The sequence below is a fragment of the Canis aureus genome, chromosome 34 (assembly GCF_053574225.1).
Source record: "Canis aureus isolate CA01 chromosome 34, VMU_Caureus_v.1.0, whole genome shotgun sequence".
Lineage (NCBI taxonomy): Eukaryota > Metazoa > Chordata > Mammalia > Carnivora > Canidae > Canis > Canis aureus.
This window is the reverse complement of record NC_135644.1, coordinates 16,367,010-16,383,113: the sequence shown is the minus strand read 5'-3', so window position 1 is coordinate 16,383,113 and position 16,104 is coordinate 16,367,010. Positions and strand designations below refer to the sequence as shown.

Below are 16,104 nucleotides of genomic sequence, written 5' to 3'. Positions count from 1 at the left end.
ATCCATGCAGGGAGCCTGATGTGGGACTCGATCCCGGGACCCCAGGATCATGGCCTGGGCTGAAGACCGCGCTAAACCGCTGAGCCACCTGGGCTGCCCTAGTCAGTTTTTTGTTTGTTTGTTTGTTTGTTTGTTTTTTTAAAGAAACTCCAAGCTTGTCCAGAGTGGCTATACTGTTTTCTTTCTTTCTTTTTTTTTTTTTTTGCTACAGTTTTCAATTCCCATCAGTCACATATGAGTGACCCAGTTTCTCTGTACCTGGTGAACATTTAGTGTTGCCACAATTCTTCATTTTAGCTATTCAGATAGGTGTGTAGATGGCTCATTGAAGTTTTTATTTGCATATCCTTGATGGCTAATGATGTTAAACACTTTTTCATGTGCTTATTTGCCATCTGTATATCCTTTTTGCTGAAATATCTGTTCATTTCTTTTGCCTATTTTCTAATTGAATTTTTTTACTGTTGAGTTTTTGAGATATCTTAATATATTCTAATTACTAGTCATCAGATATGTGGTTTCCAAATATTTTCTCTCAGTCTGCAGCTTGTCTTTTCATCCTCTTAACCATCTTTTGCAGAATAAGTTTTCAATTTTGATAAAGTCCAGTTTGTCAACTTTTCATAGATCAATCCTTTGACATCAAGTCTAAGAACTCTTTGGCCCTAAAACTCAAAACTATTTGCTCCTATGTTTTCTTTGTAAAGATTTTATAGCTTTCCATTTAATTTTTAATCCGTAAATTCATTTCAAATTGTCGTATAAAATTTGAAGTTTTGGTGGAGGTTTTTTCCCCCTATGAATGCCCAATTTGCTATAGCACCATTCATTGAAAAGGTTATACAGTCTCCATTATTGCTTTTGCACCTTAGTCAAAAATCAGTTGAGTCTGGATCAATTTCTGGATTTTTTACTCTGTTCTATCAGCTTGTATGTCTATACATCCTCCATTACCACACAGTCTTGATTACTGAAGCTATAAAATAAATCTTGAAATTAGGTCCTCCACTTTATTCGTTTTAAAAATTGTGTTGGGGTGGGGGTGCCTGGGTGGCTCAGTTGGTTAAGCACCTGACTCTTATCTTAGCTCAGGTCTTGATCTCAGGGTCATGAGTTCAAGCTCCACAGTGGAGCTTACTTAAAAAGAAAAAAAATTGTGTTGGGGTGCCTGGCTGGCTCAGTCAGTAGACCATGTGGCTCTTAATCTTGAGGTCTTGAGTTTGAGCTCCACATTAGGCATAGGAAAAAAAAAAGAAAAAAATCACTTTAATTCCTTGTCAATATTGTAGACATGTTGGGATTTTGATAGGAATTGGGTGAAACCAATATTAGTTTTTGAAGAATTGACATCTTTACAACATTGATTCTTCCAATCCATGAATACAGTGTCTTTCCATTTACTTAGAACTTCTTCTATTTCTTTCATTAGTATTCTGTAGTTTTCTGCATATAATTCCTGTACATAGTTTGTTAGACTTACACTCAAGTATTTAATTTTTATTTTGAGCAAATGTAAGTGGTATTATGGTTTAAATTTCAGTGTCCAAATGTTCATTGATAATGTATAAAAATACAATATATTTATCTTGTATCCTGTAATCTTAATAAACTCACTTGTTAGTTTCAGGAAGTTTTAGTTTGATTTTGTTTGGTAGATTCCTTAGAATTTTTCTATGTAGAAAATCATGTCATCTGAAACTAGGGACAAATTTATTCCTTTCTCATTTGTATGCCTTTTATTTCCTTCATTAGCCTACTGCACTGACTAGAACTTCCCATGCTATGTTGAATAAGTGGTAAGAGTGGACATTTTTGCCTTGTTTTCTGTTTTAGGGAGAAAACTTTCATCCTTTCATTCACTGTAAAGTATAGTGTTAGATGTAGGTGTTCTGTAGATGTACCTCATCAAGTTGAGGGGTTCTTCTCTATTCCTAGTTTTCTGAGAGTTTTGAAAATTAGTAGGTGTCAAACTGCGTCAAATGCTTTTTCTATATCAATTCAATGATCAATATGATCATGTGATTTAATTTGATGGGTAACATTGATTGATTTTCAAATATTAAAACAGCCTTGCATTTTGGGATTTTCAAAGATTAAAACAGCCATGCATTCCTGGTCAGGATGTATAAGACCTTTTATACAGTGTTGAATTCTGTTTGTTAATATTTAGTTAAAGGTATTTACCTTTATATTTTTGAGGGATATTTATAAATTCCTTTTGTGTACTCCCTTTGTCTGGTTTTGTTATCAGGGTAATACTAGCTTCATAATTGGAATATGTTCCCTTCTCTTCCATTTTCTGGAAGAGATAATATACAGTTACTGTTAATTCTTTAATGTTTGGTAAAATTCTAGAGTGAAACGATCTGGACCTGGAAAATTTTGAGGGAGTGAGTTTTTAAGTTACAAGTTTAATACTATAAGTTAGAGGGCTATTCAAATTAGTGATCTCATATTGGATGAGTTGTCATAATTTATGTTATTTTTAAAAAGAAATTGGTCATTTTGTCTAAATTGTCAAGTTGTGTGTATAGAATTGTTAGTAGTATTTTCTTATTAATCTTCAGGGTCTGTAATGGCATCTTCTGTTATATCCCTTATTATTGTCAGAAGCGGGTGAAAGTGTGGCTCCCTATGTGGTCTCCACTGATATCTGTGGGTTGGAGGAATGGGGGAGAGCCTTGGTACAACCCGAGGAAGGTAGAAGTCTCGGCTTTGCATTGGGCTTTTGCTAGTGTGGATGTGGATGGGACCACGGTAATTTTTGTGGTATTTGACTAGAGTAGAGCGGTTATTGTCTAAAAGTTTCCTGTCTTGCTGAGATACTTCTTTCCCTGTGTTTGTGTTCTTCCTTGGATCTTGAGATCCCTAGCTGGTCTGTCTTCTTCTCTGCATCTCCTTATGTTTGTGAGATAGTTAGATATAGATATAGATATAGATATAGATATAGATATAGATATAGATATAGATATAGATATAGATATAGATATATAAAGTCCAGGGTTTTCATTTGTACTCCGGGATGAATAGGGAAATGTTCTATTCTACCTCTTTGGCAGCAGAAGGACTATAGGATGTATATAGTTTCATTTGAAAGTATAAAGTTTAGTGATTTTTAAGTACATTTACAGGGTTGTAATGACCAACAGCACTATCCAATTCTAGAACATTTTCATTACTGCATAAAGAAACCTTAAACTTATTAGTAGGAACTTCCCATTCCTCCTCTTCTCCTAGCACCTGACAACCACTAACCTGCTTTCTGTTTGTATGGATTTGCCTAATTGCAAACATTTCCTATAAATGAAATGATGTGTCTTTTTGTATCAGAAGATTCTAAAAAGCACAAGAATACAAAAGGACATATTCATTAATTGTCAGAATGGTGATGTCATCATATATCATGCAGCATCTGGAAAACTCCACTGTGTGCCCCTAAAATAATAAGAGTGAAAAAAGCAAATAATGTTTTAGTATTGTCATGAAAATAATCTTGCCTTTGTAGATATCCTGAAAGGTTCTTGGGTACCTCCTGCCTGAGTTTCTGCAGACATACTTTGAGAATTGATTAATGAATATTCAAATATTGAATGTTTGGAATTTATAAGAGACTGTGTTATGTCCTGGAAAATAATTAAGATATGCTTCCTAGTTCTCCAGAAACTCAGGTTATATTATCAAATAGTATTTGATGAATTGCTCAAGTCAGTGTGATTGAAAAAGGCAGTGAGATTGAACAAGTCAGTGTGAATTGCCCAAATACAGTGCATATGTGCTGGGAGGTCAGGGGGATTCCATCAGGACTCTTGTAGTAGAAAACCTACCTTCCTGACCACTGCCCAAACATCCTTTTACAAATTCTTATTAGGGCCTTGTTCTACATATCTTACTCCCTTTCTCTTTTTACACTAGTCCAGTAATTTGATATTCTTTCCTTTTCTTCTTTTAGGGAACTCTACCTGTTTTCTGTAGCAGGCAAAAAGTACATGTTCGAGTATCTTTATGCATATGTCCTATAGGGAAGCACTGGAGCCGGAAACTCTTTTTGTTTTTGTTTGTTTGTTTGTTTGTTTTTGAAACTCTTTTTGAATTCTCACTCTGACTCTGGATCAATTGTGTTGTTATGAAATGAACTTTAAAGTTTCTCCTTCATGTGTGTGGAAGAAAGGCAGAGTTTCAGTGAAATTTAAGTGTAAACTATTATATTTTTAATATTAGAACATATACTTAAAGCTTATTCTAATATTTCAATTTAAATAAACTCATAATCACATTTGACTTTTAAATTTCAAGGTTTCTTAGTCACTGGTGAAGATTCACTTATTTATTCATAAATTATTAAGTGTAAAGTATATATCTTCCTCACTAATAGTACTAATTTAAAAAAACTTTAGTGATATATAACATATATAAACAAATAGTACTAATTTAAAAAAACTTTAGTGATATATAACATATATAAACAAATCATAATTTGTTCATTTATAAATGAACAAGTGAATACAATAAACAAATCTGTAGAAACACCAACCAGGTCAAGAGTAAACACCATCAGCACCCCAAAAGCATCTACCTCAGGCTCCCTTCTGTCACTCCCTGCCCCCATTTCCAAAAGCAATCACTATCCTGACTTAACACTAGAGACTAATTTTGCTGATTCTTTTTAATTTATATAAGTAGAATCATACTATGTCAGATTTCTTTTGTTCAATGTTATGTTTGTTAAGATTCATCCATGTTGCTCATTTTCATTGCTGTATAGTAGTCCATTATATGAATATACTATAATTTATTCTACTATTGATGGATATTTAGTTTGTTTCAGATTTAAAATGAGGATGTAGTTTACATAAAATGCACAAATCTTAACTGTACAGTTTGATGAAACATGAATAATATATATCATATAAACATCACCTCAAGTAGCTGATCCTAAAAATTTCCACTATTCATCCTAATAATTTCCCTTCTACTCCTTATGAGTCATCCCACAGGCAACCACTATTCTAATTTTGATCATCATGGCTTACTTCTGCCTCTTACAAACATCATATAAACAGAATTATGTATATGCAATTTTTGGGGGGTTTGCCTTCTTTCATTTACCATAAAGTTTTTCAGATTCATCCTTGATGTATCTTTTTATTGCTTAGTAGTATTTTACTGTATGAATATACCATAATTTGTTTATATATTCATTCGTTAATGGAGATTTGAACTGTTTCTAGTTTTTGGCTGGTATGAATAATGCTACTATGAACATCCTTGTATAAATATTTTTCTGGATACATCTCTTCTTCTTTCTCTTAAATTTAATTTTTGGATTATTAAGTAGGCATATGTTCAACTTCACAAGAAACCACTGAACTCTTTCAGAGTGGCTGAACCATTTTGTACTCCTGCTGGCATTCATTGATAGTTCCAGGTGCTCAGCATCCTCACCAATATTTGGTATTATCAATCTTTTATTTTATTATTTTTAAAATATTTTATTTATTTATTTATTCATGACAGACACAGAGAGAGAGAGGCAGAGACACAGGCAGAGGGAGAAGCAGGCTCCATGCAAGGAGCCCTATGTGGGACTTGATCCCAGGACTCCGGGACCACGAGGTGGCTCAGTGGTTATCAATCTTTTAAATTTTAGCCCTTCTTTTGGGTGTATAGTAGACACTTAATACAACTTTGATTGGTATTTCCCAGATTACTAATGATTACTAATTTCATATGTTTATTTGCTATAATGGATATCTCCTTTATCTCCTTTTATGAAGTATCTGTTGAAGTCTCTTCTCCATTTTTCTATTGGGATGACTGTCATTTCCTTGTTGCTTTGTAGGAATTCTCTATATTCTAGATGCATATCCTTTTTGGGTTAGACGTGTTGCAAATATTCTCTCCAACTCTCCAACTTGCCTGTTTTACTCTTAATGTTATCTTTTTCTTTTATCAGCTTTTTTCAGATTTAATTCATCAATTTAAAGTGTACAATTCAATGGTTTTTGGTATGTTACATTATTAATTTAAAAAATTATGGTAAAATATATATAATGAAGTTTGCTGTTTTAACCATTTTTTGTTTTAACCATTTTTAAGGGTACAATTCAGTGGCAATAATTATATTCATAATTTTATTCAACCATCATCACTATTTCCAAAACTATTTTATCACTTCAAACCAAAACTTTGTAACTCTTAATGGTGTTTAATGAATAGAAATTTAAAATTTTAAGTTAACCAATTTTGTCAGCGAGTCTTTTCTTTTCTTTTTTTTTTAATATTTTATTTATTTATTCATGATAGACATAGAGAGAGAGGCAGAGACACAGACAGAGGGAGGGAGAAGCAGGCTCCATGCCGGGAGCCCGACGTGGGACTCGATCCCGGGGCTCCAGGATCATGCCCTGGGCCAAAGGGGCCAAAGGCAGGCGCTAAACCACTGAGCCACCCAGGGATCCCCCAGTCTTTTCTTTTGTGGTTAGTATTTTTTGTGTCCATTAAAAAAATGTTTTCTCACTCCAAGATCAGAAGTAATAATAATTATAGCAATAGTAATAATGTGTTAGATTAGGTTGTAATTTATTGTATAATTTTATCAGTCTGCAAGCTCCTTGTCAGAAGCATTTTATTCTATGTGAATGGTACCTCTGGAGCTATGCTACACCAGGCCATGCCTGTGCTACATAGACTATGTCTGTTTTGTTCACAGTGATATCCTCAGCTGTTGCAGAGAGCAACTGGTAAGGGCTCAACAAATATCGAATTTGTTTTTTGCAGAAAAATGGCAGTGGGTTAAAGTTTTCTGTTCTTCATTGGAGGTGCAGAGAAGGAAATGTTCCTCTGGTTTTTTTTTTTTTTTTTTTTTTTTGGTTTTTTTTTTTTTTTAAAGGAGGGGAAGGAAATTAAGACAATGTGTAATGATATTAAATGAGAATGAAAGGGGCGCCTGGGTGGCTCAGTGGTTGAGCATCTGCCTTTGGCTCAGGTGGTGATCCTGGGTCCTGGGATCAAGCCCTTATAACAGGCTGCCCTCGAGGAGCCTGCTTTCTCCTCTGCCATTGTCTCTGCCTCTCTCTCTATGTGTCTCTCATGAACAAATAAATAAAACCTTAAAAAATGATAATGAAAAATACCCCAGAAGATTGCTAATAACTTTGGGAAAGTTGCAGAGACAAATCTGTAGAGGAGCTAATATAGGTCAAACCCTTAATGCACTGTCATGCTTTTTTCCCAAAAATATTTCTAAAGCATGAGTTGAGAAACTTACTAAAAATGTCCTTCTTCAATATTAAGCAAATGAGAGAATCACAGTAAATATAGTTGCAAGATTTTAAAGGACTCATTTGGGACGCCCAGGTGGCTCAGTGGTTTAGGGCCTGCCTTTGGCCCAGGGTGTAGTCCTGGAGTCCTAGCATCCGGTCCCACATCAGGCTCCCTGCAGGGGGCCTGCTTCTCCCTCTGACTGTGTCTCTGCCTCTCTCTCTCTCTGTGTCTCTCATGAATAAATAAACAAAATCTTAAAGAATAATAAAGGACTCAGTTATTAAAGAAAGGAAGAAGGGAGAAAAGGCAGAGGGAGGGAAGGGAAGGCAGAGGGAGAGAGAAAGGAGAGGATGGAGGGAGAGAAGCAAGAAAGGCACATATATGAACAAGAAGTGATTTCTCTTCCAGGGTTTGTTCTTGCGTTTTGACACATGTGAAATAAAGAGTATCATTCTACTTATAAACTGGGGCTAATAATAATTATGTTTCAGGGTTATTGTGAATCTTAAATGGCAGAATTTCTTGGCTATAGTAGAAACAATGTTTTTATGGTATGAATTTTAGCAGTTGTGATTAGATTGGGTGAACTTGCTGTGCACCTAGAGAAAGTCTGGTGTGTATACCTGGAAGCCAGGCAGAAATTTAGAAGTTAATACTGTGGTAGGCATCTTGCATGTTTCCAACAGGTATCTCTTCCTCTTCTGGTACTAAGGGTGGCAGGGGCCACCAGCTAGGTCACTCAGAATTCTTCCTCAGGTTGTTGTTGTGGTTGTTGTTGTTTTTAAATTTTTATTTATTAAAAAAAAAAAAGAGAGAGAGAGTGTGTGTGTTTGAGCATGAGCAGAGGGGAGGCACATAGGGAAGGCAGACTCCCTGTTGAGTCAGGAGCCCGATGAGGGGCTCCATCCCAGGATCTTTAGATCATATCTGAGGCGAAGGCAGACACTTAAGCGACTGAGCCACCCAGGTGCCCCCTTCCTCAGGGTTTTAGGTGGATCTGGCAGAGAAGAGACCCCTTTTCTCTATTGTGAAGTTGTGGAGATATGGTCTAGAGCTGGGGTTGTGGAGGCCCCATGCATAGAAGCTTTTGGAGACAATGGAGCCCATCCTGAAAGCAAAGATGAGGATGCATACACATACAGGTTCATCTCTCTCTTCCCTCCATTGTTTATATGACCTAATATTTTCCTTTTCTCAGCTTAAGCTAGTTGAAATTGTTTTGTTTCTTGCAACTAGGAAGTCCTGATAAAAACAAAAGCAACTTTGGAGCGTTTCCATTACATTGTTAGTTCTCTTAAGAGTCTAATTTTGGATACAGTTGTGTTATCTATCATTTATAGCTTGTTACCTTATCTGTGTGGCTTATTTATTTATTTATATGTTTATTTATATATTTATTTATTTATTTTAAAGATTTTATTTATTTATTCATGAGACACACACACACACACAGAGAAAGAGGCAGAGACACAGGCAGAGGGAGAAGCAGGCTCCATTCAGGGAGCCCTACACGGGACTCAATCCCAGGTCTCCGGAGCCTGAAGGCGCTAAACCACTGAGCCACCAGGGCTGCCCCTGTGTGGTTTATTTTAATTTGAAAAGCCAATTTAGAAGTGTCACAAGATTATTTTTCACATTAATTAAGATAGAATAAAATACAGTAAAAATAAAGTATTTATTAAAAATAAATTAAAAATTTAAAAATAAAATACTGTAAAAATACAGTATTTTAGGTTCTATTTTGTAGCTTTCTATTACAGCACTATGTAGCATTATTTATTCCTCAGTAGAGTAACAGTAACATTTAATGAGGTATATCATTGAAGGAGCACAGAGTTTTCAGCTGAATTTCAATCTGGCTTTCCCTCATGGAAATATGATCCTTGTAGGAATTCCCCGTGACACAGCACAATGATTTGAGAGGTAATTTAGAAGAGTTTTTATAATACACTCATGCATTGAAAGAGAAAAATGTCAGACTTCCTGAATCCAAATGATAGAAGCCCCAGACATTCTAGGAGAAGCAAATATATGAGAGCTTGTCATATTCATTTTTTTTTGTCATATTCATTTTAAAAACTAAAGCAGTAAACTAGTTTGTACCTGGACAGAAACTTGATTATTTCATTTGTCTCAAACAATACCTAATACTACTGATTACTATTAATATATATCTTAAACTATTTTATTGAGGTATAGTTTCATACCATAAAATCCACCTGTTTTTAGAGTTGAATCAATGATTTTTAGCAAATTACATAGTTGTTTAACCATCACCCCAACCAACTTTTTTTTTTAAAGATTGATTGAGGGATCCCTGGGTGGCGTAGCGGTTTGGCGCCTGCCTTTGGCCCAGGGCGCGATCCTGGAGACCCGGGATCGAATCCCACGTCGGGCTCCCGGTGCATGGAGCCTGCTTCTCCCTCTGCCTGTGTCTCTGTCTCTCTCTCTCTCTCTCTCTCTCTCTCTCTGTGTGTGACTATCATAAATAAATAAAAAAAATAAAGATTGATTGATTGATTTATAAGAGAGAGAGAGAGAGAGAGAGAGAGGCAAAGACACAGGAGGAGGGAGAAGCAGGCTTCATGCTGGGAGCCTGACGCAGGACTCCATCCCGGGACTCCAGGATCGCGCCCTGGGCCAAAGGCAGGCGCTAAACCACTGAGCCACCCAGGGATCCCCCACCCCAACCAACTTTAGAACATTTATGTCATCCTAAAAAGATCCCTTGTACCCATTTGCAGTTACTTCTTGTTCTTACCCCAGCTCCAGACAACCACTTTGTCTCCATAGATTTGTCTTTTCTAGACATTTCATGTAAATGGAGTAATATAATAATCATTTTTTGTTCTGACTTCCTTTATTGACAAAATATTTTTAGTTGATTAATGTCATAGCATGTATCAATACTTCATTCTTTTTTATTGTTAAATGATATATGTTTATATGAACATGCTACAGTTTGTTTTTCCATTTATTAATTTGTAGGTCATTTCCAGTTTTGGGGGACTATTATGAATAATGCTGGTATGAATATTTACCTGTAAGTCTTTGTGTGGATATATGGTGCAGATTCTCTTGCGTAGATTCCTAAGGGTAGAATTTATGTTTAATTTTTATTTTTTTCAAGTAGGCTCCCTGTCCAATGTGGAGCTTGAACTCAGGACCTTGAGATTGGGAGTCACATGTTCCACCAGCTGAGATAGATATATATGTTATTAGTTTGAGTATAGTTGACACACAATGTTACATTAGTTTCAGGTGTACAAATTAGTATTTGATTCTAGTTTATACATTATGCTATGTTCACTACAAGTATAGCTACCATCTGTCCCATGACATCAGTATTACAATATCATTGACTGTATTCCTTATGCTCTGCTTTTATTCCCATGATTTACTCATTCCATAACTGGAGGCCTGTGTCTCCCACTTTCCTTCACCTGTTTTGCCCATCCCTTCACTTCCTCCCCTCTGACAGTCATCACTTTATTCTCTGTAGTTATAGGTCTGATTCTGCTTTTTTTTTTTTTTTTAGGTTTCACTTATGAGTGGAATCATAATGGTATTTGTCTTTCTCAATCTGACATTTCACTTAGTATAATACCATCTAGGTCCATCCATGCTGTCTCAAATGGTATGCTCAACTTTTTGAGTAACTGCCAAACTGTTTTCCTGAGAGACTATACTATTTTACATCCTGATCAGTGCAGTTGAGAGTTGCTGTTTTTACATATTCTTGCCAGCATTTGTTATTGTCTATCTTTTGATGCTTGCCATTCTAGTGGGTAGTATAGTGGTATCTTGTAGATGTAAATTTCCTTAATGACTGCTGAGTATCTTTTCTATGTCTATTGGCCATTTATACATCTTCTAAATGTTCACATATTTTGCCCATTTTCCAATTTGTTTACTTATATTCTTATTATTATCAGTTATTTTTAACAGTTCTTTGATTTTTGAACTGGTCTGATATCATCATAACTAGAATAAGTGGGAAATCTGTATGTGTACTGCAGTGTCTATGTAACTGAAGTACAGGGTAGTATTTAAATTTTGTTGTACAGCAAAAAAAAAAAAGAAGCAGTGGTAAGATTTTGTAGACATTTGCAGAAATTTCCCAATGGCCTTGATCCATAGACATTGACTAGTGTTCTACCTTAGTTTGAAATGTTCCTGGAATTTACTTGGTTTATAATTTGGTGATTCATAAAGAGAATTATTGAGCAACTTTTGAATTAATTATCACTGCTTAATGATCATTATGAAATGCTTTGTTAATGTAGATATCAGAGTATGTGAAATAGTGTGTTTTAATTATGTTCAATTCATTTATAAAACAGGGTTATGGATTAGAAATACTCTTATTCTACTTCCTTGGATTATTTCTCCTACAGTATTTTCATTCTTGGTTGTCCTCTGTCATGTGTTACTAAGTTATAACACAGAGAGCTGTCTGGAAACTTTAGTAAGCTGTAGATTTTTAGTTCTGGAAGGATCAGTAATGATAATCTCCCTCAAGATTCAGATTTTGTTAGGGTAGGATTACCTCTGGAGATTTTTTATTTTTATTTTTTGATAGAGAGCAAGAGAATACAAGTGGGGAGAGTGGTAGAGAGAGGGGGAAGCAGGCTCTCCGCTGAGCAGAGAGTCCAATGTGGGGCTATATTCCAGGACCCTGAGATCTTGACCTGAGCCAAGTGGGCTTGATCTTGACCCAACCAACTGAGCCACCCAGGTACCCCTGCAGTCACAGGCACCCCACCTTTGGAGATTTTGATTCCTTAGGTCTGAGATGGTGCCTGGGAATCTGTTTCGTGAGTAGAACTTCAGGTGATTCTTAGGGATCAGGTGGGTTTGGGAAATATTTTTTTTTTGTGTGTTTGTTTGGGAAATATTGATGTGGTAGTTAGGAGCAGGGTTTTTTAATCAGATGGATCTGGGTTCTAGTCACATTTCATTTAATTGTCAGCTGTGTGTTTCGGGGCACAGAAATCACCTCTTTAAGTTTGTTTCCTCTATTAACAGAATTTACCTCATAGAATTGAGAGGATTAAAAGAAATAACATATATAAAAAACAAGGCCCATAATTAATATGCAACAAACATCATCTAATGTAAGTATTTAATGATAATTCGATAAATATTTGAGCATTTATGGCCAATGATGAAGACTCATTCTTTGCCCTCAGGAAATTGACCAATTAGTAGTGGGGTGGAGATGAGATTTTTATGATAAGACAATAGGTTATATCACCAAGGGGGGCCTGGCTGGCTCAGTTGGTGGAACATGTGACTTTTTTTAAAAGTTTTATTTATTTATGTGTTTATGAGAGACACAGAGAGAGGGACACAGGCAGAGGGAGAAGCAGGCTCCCTGCAAGGAGCCGGATGTGGGACTCCATCCCGGACCCAGGGGTCATGACCTGAGCCAAGGGCAGATGCTCAACCGCTGAGCCCCCCAGGCCTCCCGAGCATGTGACTCTTGATCTTGGGGTGTTGAGTTCCAGCCCACTTTGGGTGTAGAGTTTAACAAAAAGTATCATAAAGTAAGTTAAGGGCCATCCTTTTGAAGAAAAGAAGTTACACAGGTAGACTGTTCCAGATTAGGCTGTGGGTGAGCAAGTGGGATGGGGTAGCTGTGGGAACGAGGAACAGTAAAGATAAAGCCTCATGAAACAGTAAACAGTCCCACTGGTCTCTCTCATATGGCAAACTTGGAGTAGTATCAGGAGATAAGGATAGAAAAATAGGTGAGTTTTTGAGAGAAGATTTAAGGAGCTTGTTTTTTCCACTGAAGATTTTGAACAGGAGAATAATAGAACAGAGTGCACTTTAATAGTCTAAAAAAATGTACTTCAGATTAACTTGGTAATAGTGTGAGGGTAAGAATTAATTCAGGGGGAAAATGAGCTTGCTTCAATAGGAACAGGGATTCGGTGGTCATTGGGGTTCGTAAGGATGGGAATCTACAGCTCAAAACGAGATGCGGATCCTTAGGCTACATCTGGAAGATGCTGTGTGTAAGTCCTATAGTCCAGGCAAATAAAAGTCCATGTTAAAGTTGTCTCTGTCTGTCTGTCTGTCTGTCTATTCTCTGTGTATTTTTCGAGGCGGGCCGCTCCTTCCCGTACTCCACCTCTGGGCGCCGGGAGGCGGGGAGCGACGGAGGAGCGCGCGGGGAGCAGGCCCGACGCCCGGGGGGCGTGTGCAGGGGCGGGGACGCGGCGGCGGCGGCGGCGGCGGCGGCGGCGGCGCGGGGTATCGCGAGAGTTGGGCGGGCGGAGCGACCGCGGCAGTCGGTTCCCCCACCCTCCCGGGAGGAGCCGCCGGCCCTGGGCTCTCCAAATTCTGAGCTCTCATCATGGCGGCGGCGGCGGCCGCGGCGGCCGTCGGGGGGCCGCAGCCGCCCCAAGCCGAGCTGCCCGCGCCCGGGCCGGGCCTGGACAAGGCGGCCACCGCGGCGCACCTGAAGGCGGCCCTCAGCCGGCCGGACAACAGGGCAGGTGCTGAGGAGCTGCAGGCGCTGCTGGAGCGGGTGCTGAGCGCCGAGCGGCCGCTGGCCGCGGCTGCGGACGGCGAGGAGGCGGCGGCCGCGGGCGGCGGGGGCGGCGCGGGGGCGGCGGAGGAGGAGGCCCTGGAGTGGTGTAAGTGCCTTCTGGCGGGCGGCGGCGGCTACGACGAGTTCTGCGCGGCCGTGCGGGCCTACGACCCCGCGGCGCTCTGCGGCCTGGTCTGGACGGCCAACTTCGTGGCCTACCGCTGCCGGACGTGCGGCATCTCCCCCTGCATGTCGCTGTGCGCGGAGTGCTTCCACCAGGGCGACCACACCGGACACGACTTCAACATGTTCCGCAGCCAGGCCGGCGGAGCCTGTGACTGCGGGGACAGCAACGTGATGCGGGAGAGTGGGTGAGTGGGGCCCTGCTCCGGGGCGGGGGCGCCGCGGGCGGCCGGGGCGGGGAGGCCTGGCGCAGACCCCGCGCTGTCAGGGGACGCGGTGGGGGAGGGTGCAGCCGCGGGGGGTGGGGGTGGCGGTGGCGGCGGCGGCGGTGGCGGTGGCGGTGGCGGTGGGGGTGGGGGTGGCTGAGCTGTCAGCGCCGCAGGGGGAGTGGGGACAGGGGAGGGCGGAGAGCGCGCGAACCTAGGGACGGGGCAGTGGGTATTCGGGGCAGCCGGGGCGAGCGAGGGAGCGGCAGCCACGGAAGAGCCGTGCGCGGGGTGGCAGGAGGAAGGGCTGCTTGGGGAACCTGCTGCCGAGCTGTCAGTTGTGTACTTGTCGGGAAGAGCTTTAAAAGCCGCCTGGTTCTTGGGAAGGAGAGGCTGACGATGTGATTTGGCCCGGCTGGGAGGGGGCTGGTCCTGGGGGCTGCCTTGGGTCGCAGGATGCTACGAGTCGGGGAGGTGGTCCTGCGGCTGCCCGGGTGGAAGGGCTTCTGAACTGTCAGTGTGTCCGTCAGCGGCGACGGAGGAGCCCGAGAGCTTGTGAGAGTTGAGGGAGGAGGGAAAGGGGAGGGGCTTGCATGAAAAGCGACTGTTGAGCTGTCAGTGGAGTATTCGGCGTGCTGGAATGACATCTAGAACCGGGCTACTGAGCAGTCGGTTGCAGAACACGCTACGCACCAGAAGAACAAACAAAAACACTGAGCGAATGAGGAATCAGGTGTTAGGTCTTCTGCTGCAGTTAAAAGGGCACTTTATTCAGTGACTAATCTGTGAACCTCTGTCTAAGAGGAGACAGTCAACAAATGCACATTCGATAGGAGCAATGTAGCGGGGTGTCGGGACTTAGGACAAAAGGCATTTCAGAGACTGCAGCGAGTTAAAGAGTTGGTACGTTGTAGTGTCTTGGCTTGGGACGTGATATCATATCTGGGGAAGCCCTGGGAAAAGAAAGAACTTGGTGGAAGAGAGGACATTTTGGCTGGGGCAGTAGTTGAAAGAATGTTAGCAAATCCAGTTATTCAAGTTTTAAAATTTTCAGGTGTTGTAATTAATGGTAGAGCACACATCCTTTAGAAAGGGTCACTTTGTTGTTGTTGTTGTTTTTTTTCCTTTGGAGTACTTGTAGGTTACTGTTGCTATAGAATGTTGAATCTATCAGGTGCAAGCAAGGCTCCGAGGATATGCAAAATGAACAAGACATTGACCTACCCGGTTAAGCCTCTTACACTAGAGTAGAAAATGATAAATTTTTTAAATAGTCCGGGAGTTAGAGGAGCCTTCTGTGCAGAGGAAGTATGTAAAAGACTTCAGAAAGGAGGTATTTTGAGCTTGTTACTATCACTGCAACTATTAACAACAACGGCGATAGTAATTGCAGAAAACTTTTGAGACTTAAAGTGTATTCCTGACATTTAAAAAATACTTAAAAAATTAATATTTGCATAGGTAAAATATTCAAGTAGCCAAAAAAAGCAAAAGAGAAAAAATTAAAAGATGCACAGTTTGAAGTTTCCCTCCCATCCTGTCTTTCATCTGCCCAGTCCTTCCCACCATTACTGCTTTCTCTTAGTACAAAAATAAACAAGGATGAATATGTATTTTGATTATTCAGTTTCTTTTTATGCAAAAAGTAACATAACATCTTGCATTTTTCACTTACCAAGAGGTCTTTTCATGTCAGTAAATCAGTGTATTAACTTTACTTAAAAAAAAATATCTGTAATGTGTTCCATGCCACAAATTTGCCACTCTATTGATTTTTTTTGTTTTTGCTTTAAAAAAAAAAGATTTATTTATTTTTTCATGAGAGACACACACACAGAGAGGCAGAGACACAGGCAGAGGGAGAAGCAGGCTCCCTGTAGGGAGCCTGACACGGGACTGGATCCCGGGACC

At 39.8% G+C, this 16,104-nt stretch overlaps 1 protein-coding gene across 7 annotated transcripts in view; it reads left to right on the top strand.

Moving 5' to 3' along the window:
• The first annotated feature begins 13,612 nt into the window (after positions 1-13,612).
• UBR3 (ubiquitin protein ligase E3 component n-recognin 3) overlaps positions 13,613-16,104 on the top strand; it is a 225,892-nt gene continuing 223,400 nt past the window's right edge. For all 7 annotated transcript variants that reach the window (XM_077883157.1, XM_077883152.1, XM_077883155.1 and 4 more), the window contains exon 1: positions 13,613-14,175. In XM_077883157.1, the coding sequence (XP_077739283.1) occupies positions 13,628-14,175 (548 nt within the window). In that variant the 5' untranslated portion in view covers positions 13,613-13,627. The remainder of the gene's footprint in view (positions 14,176-16,104) is intronic.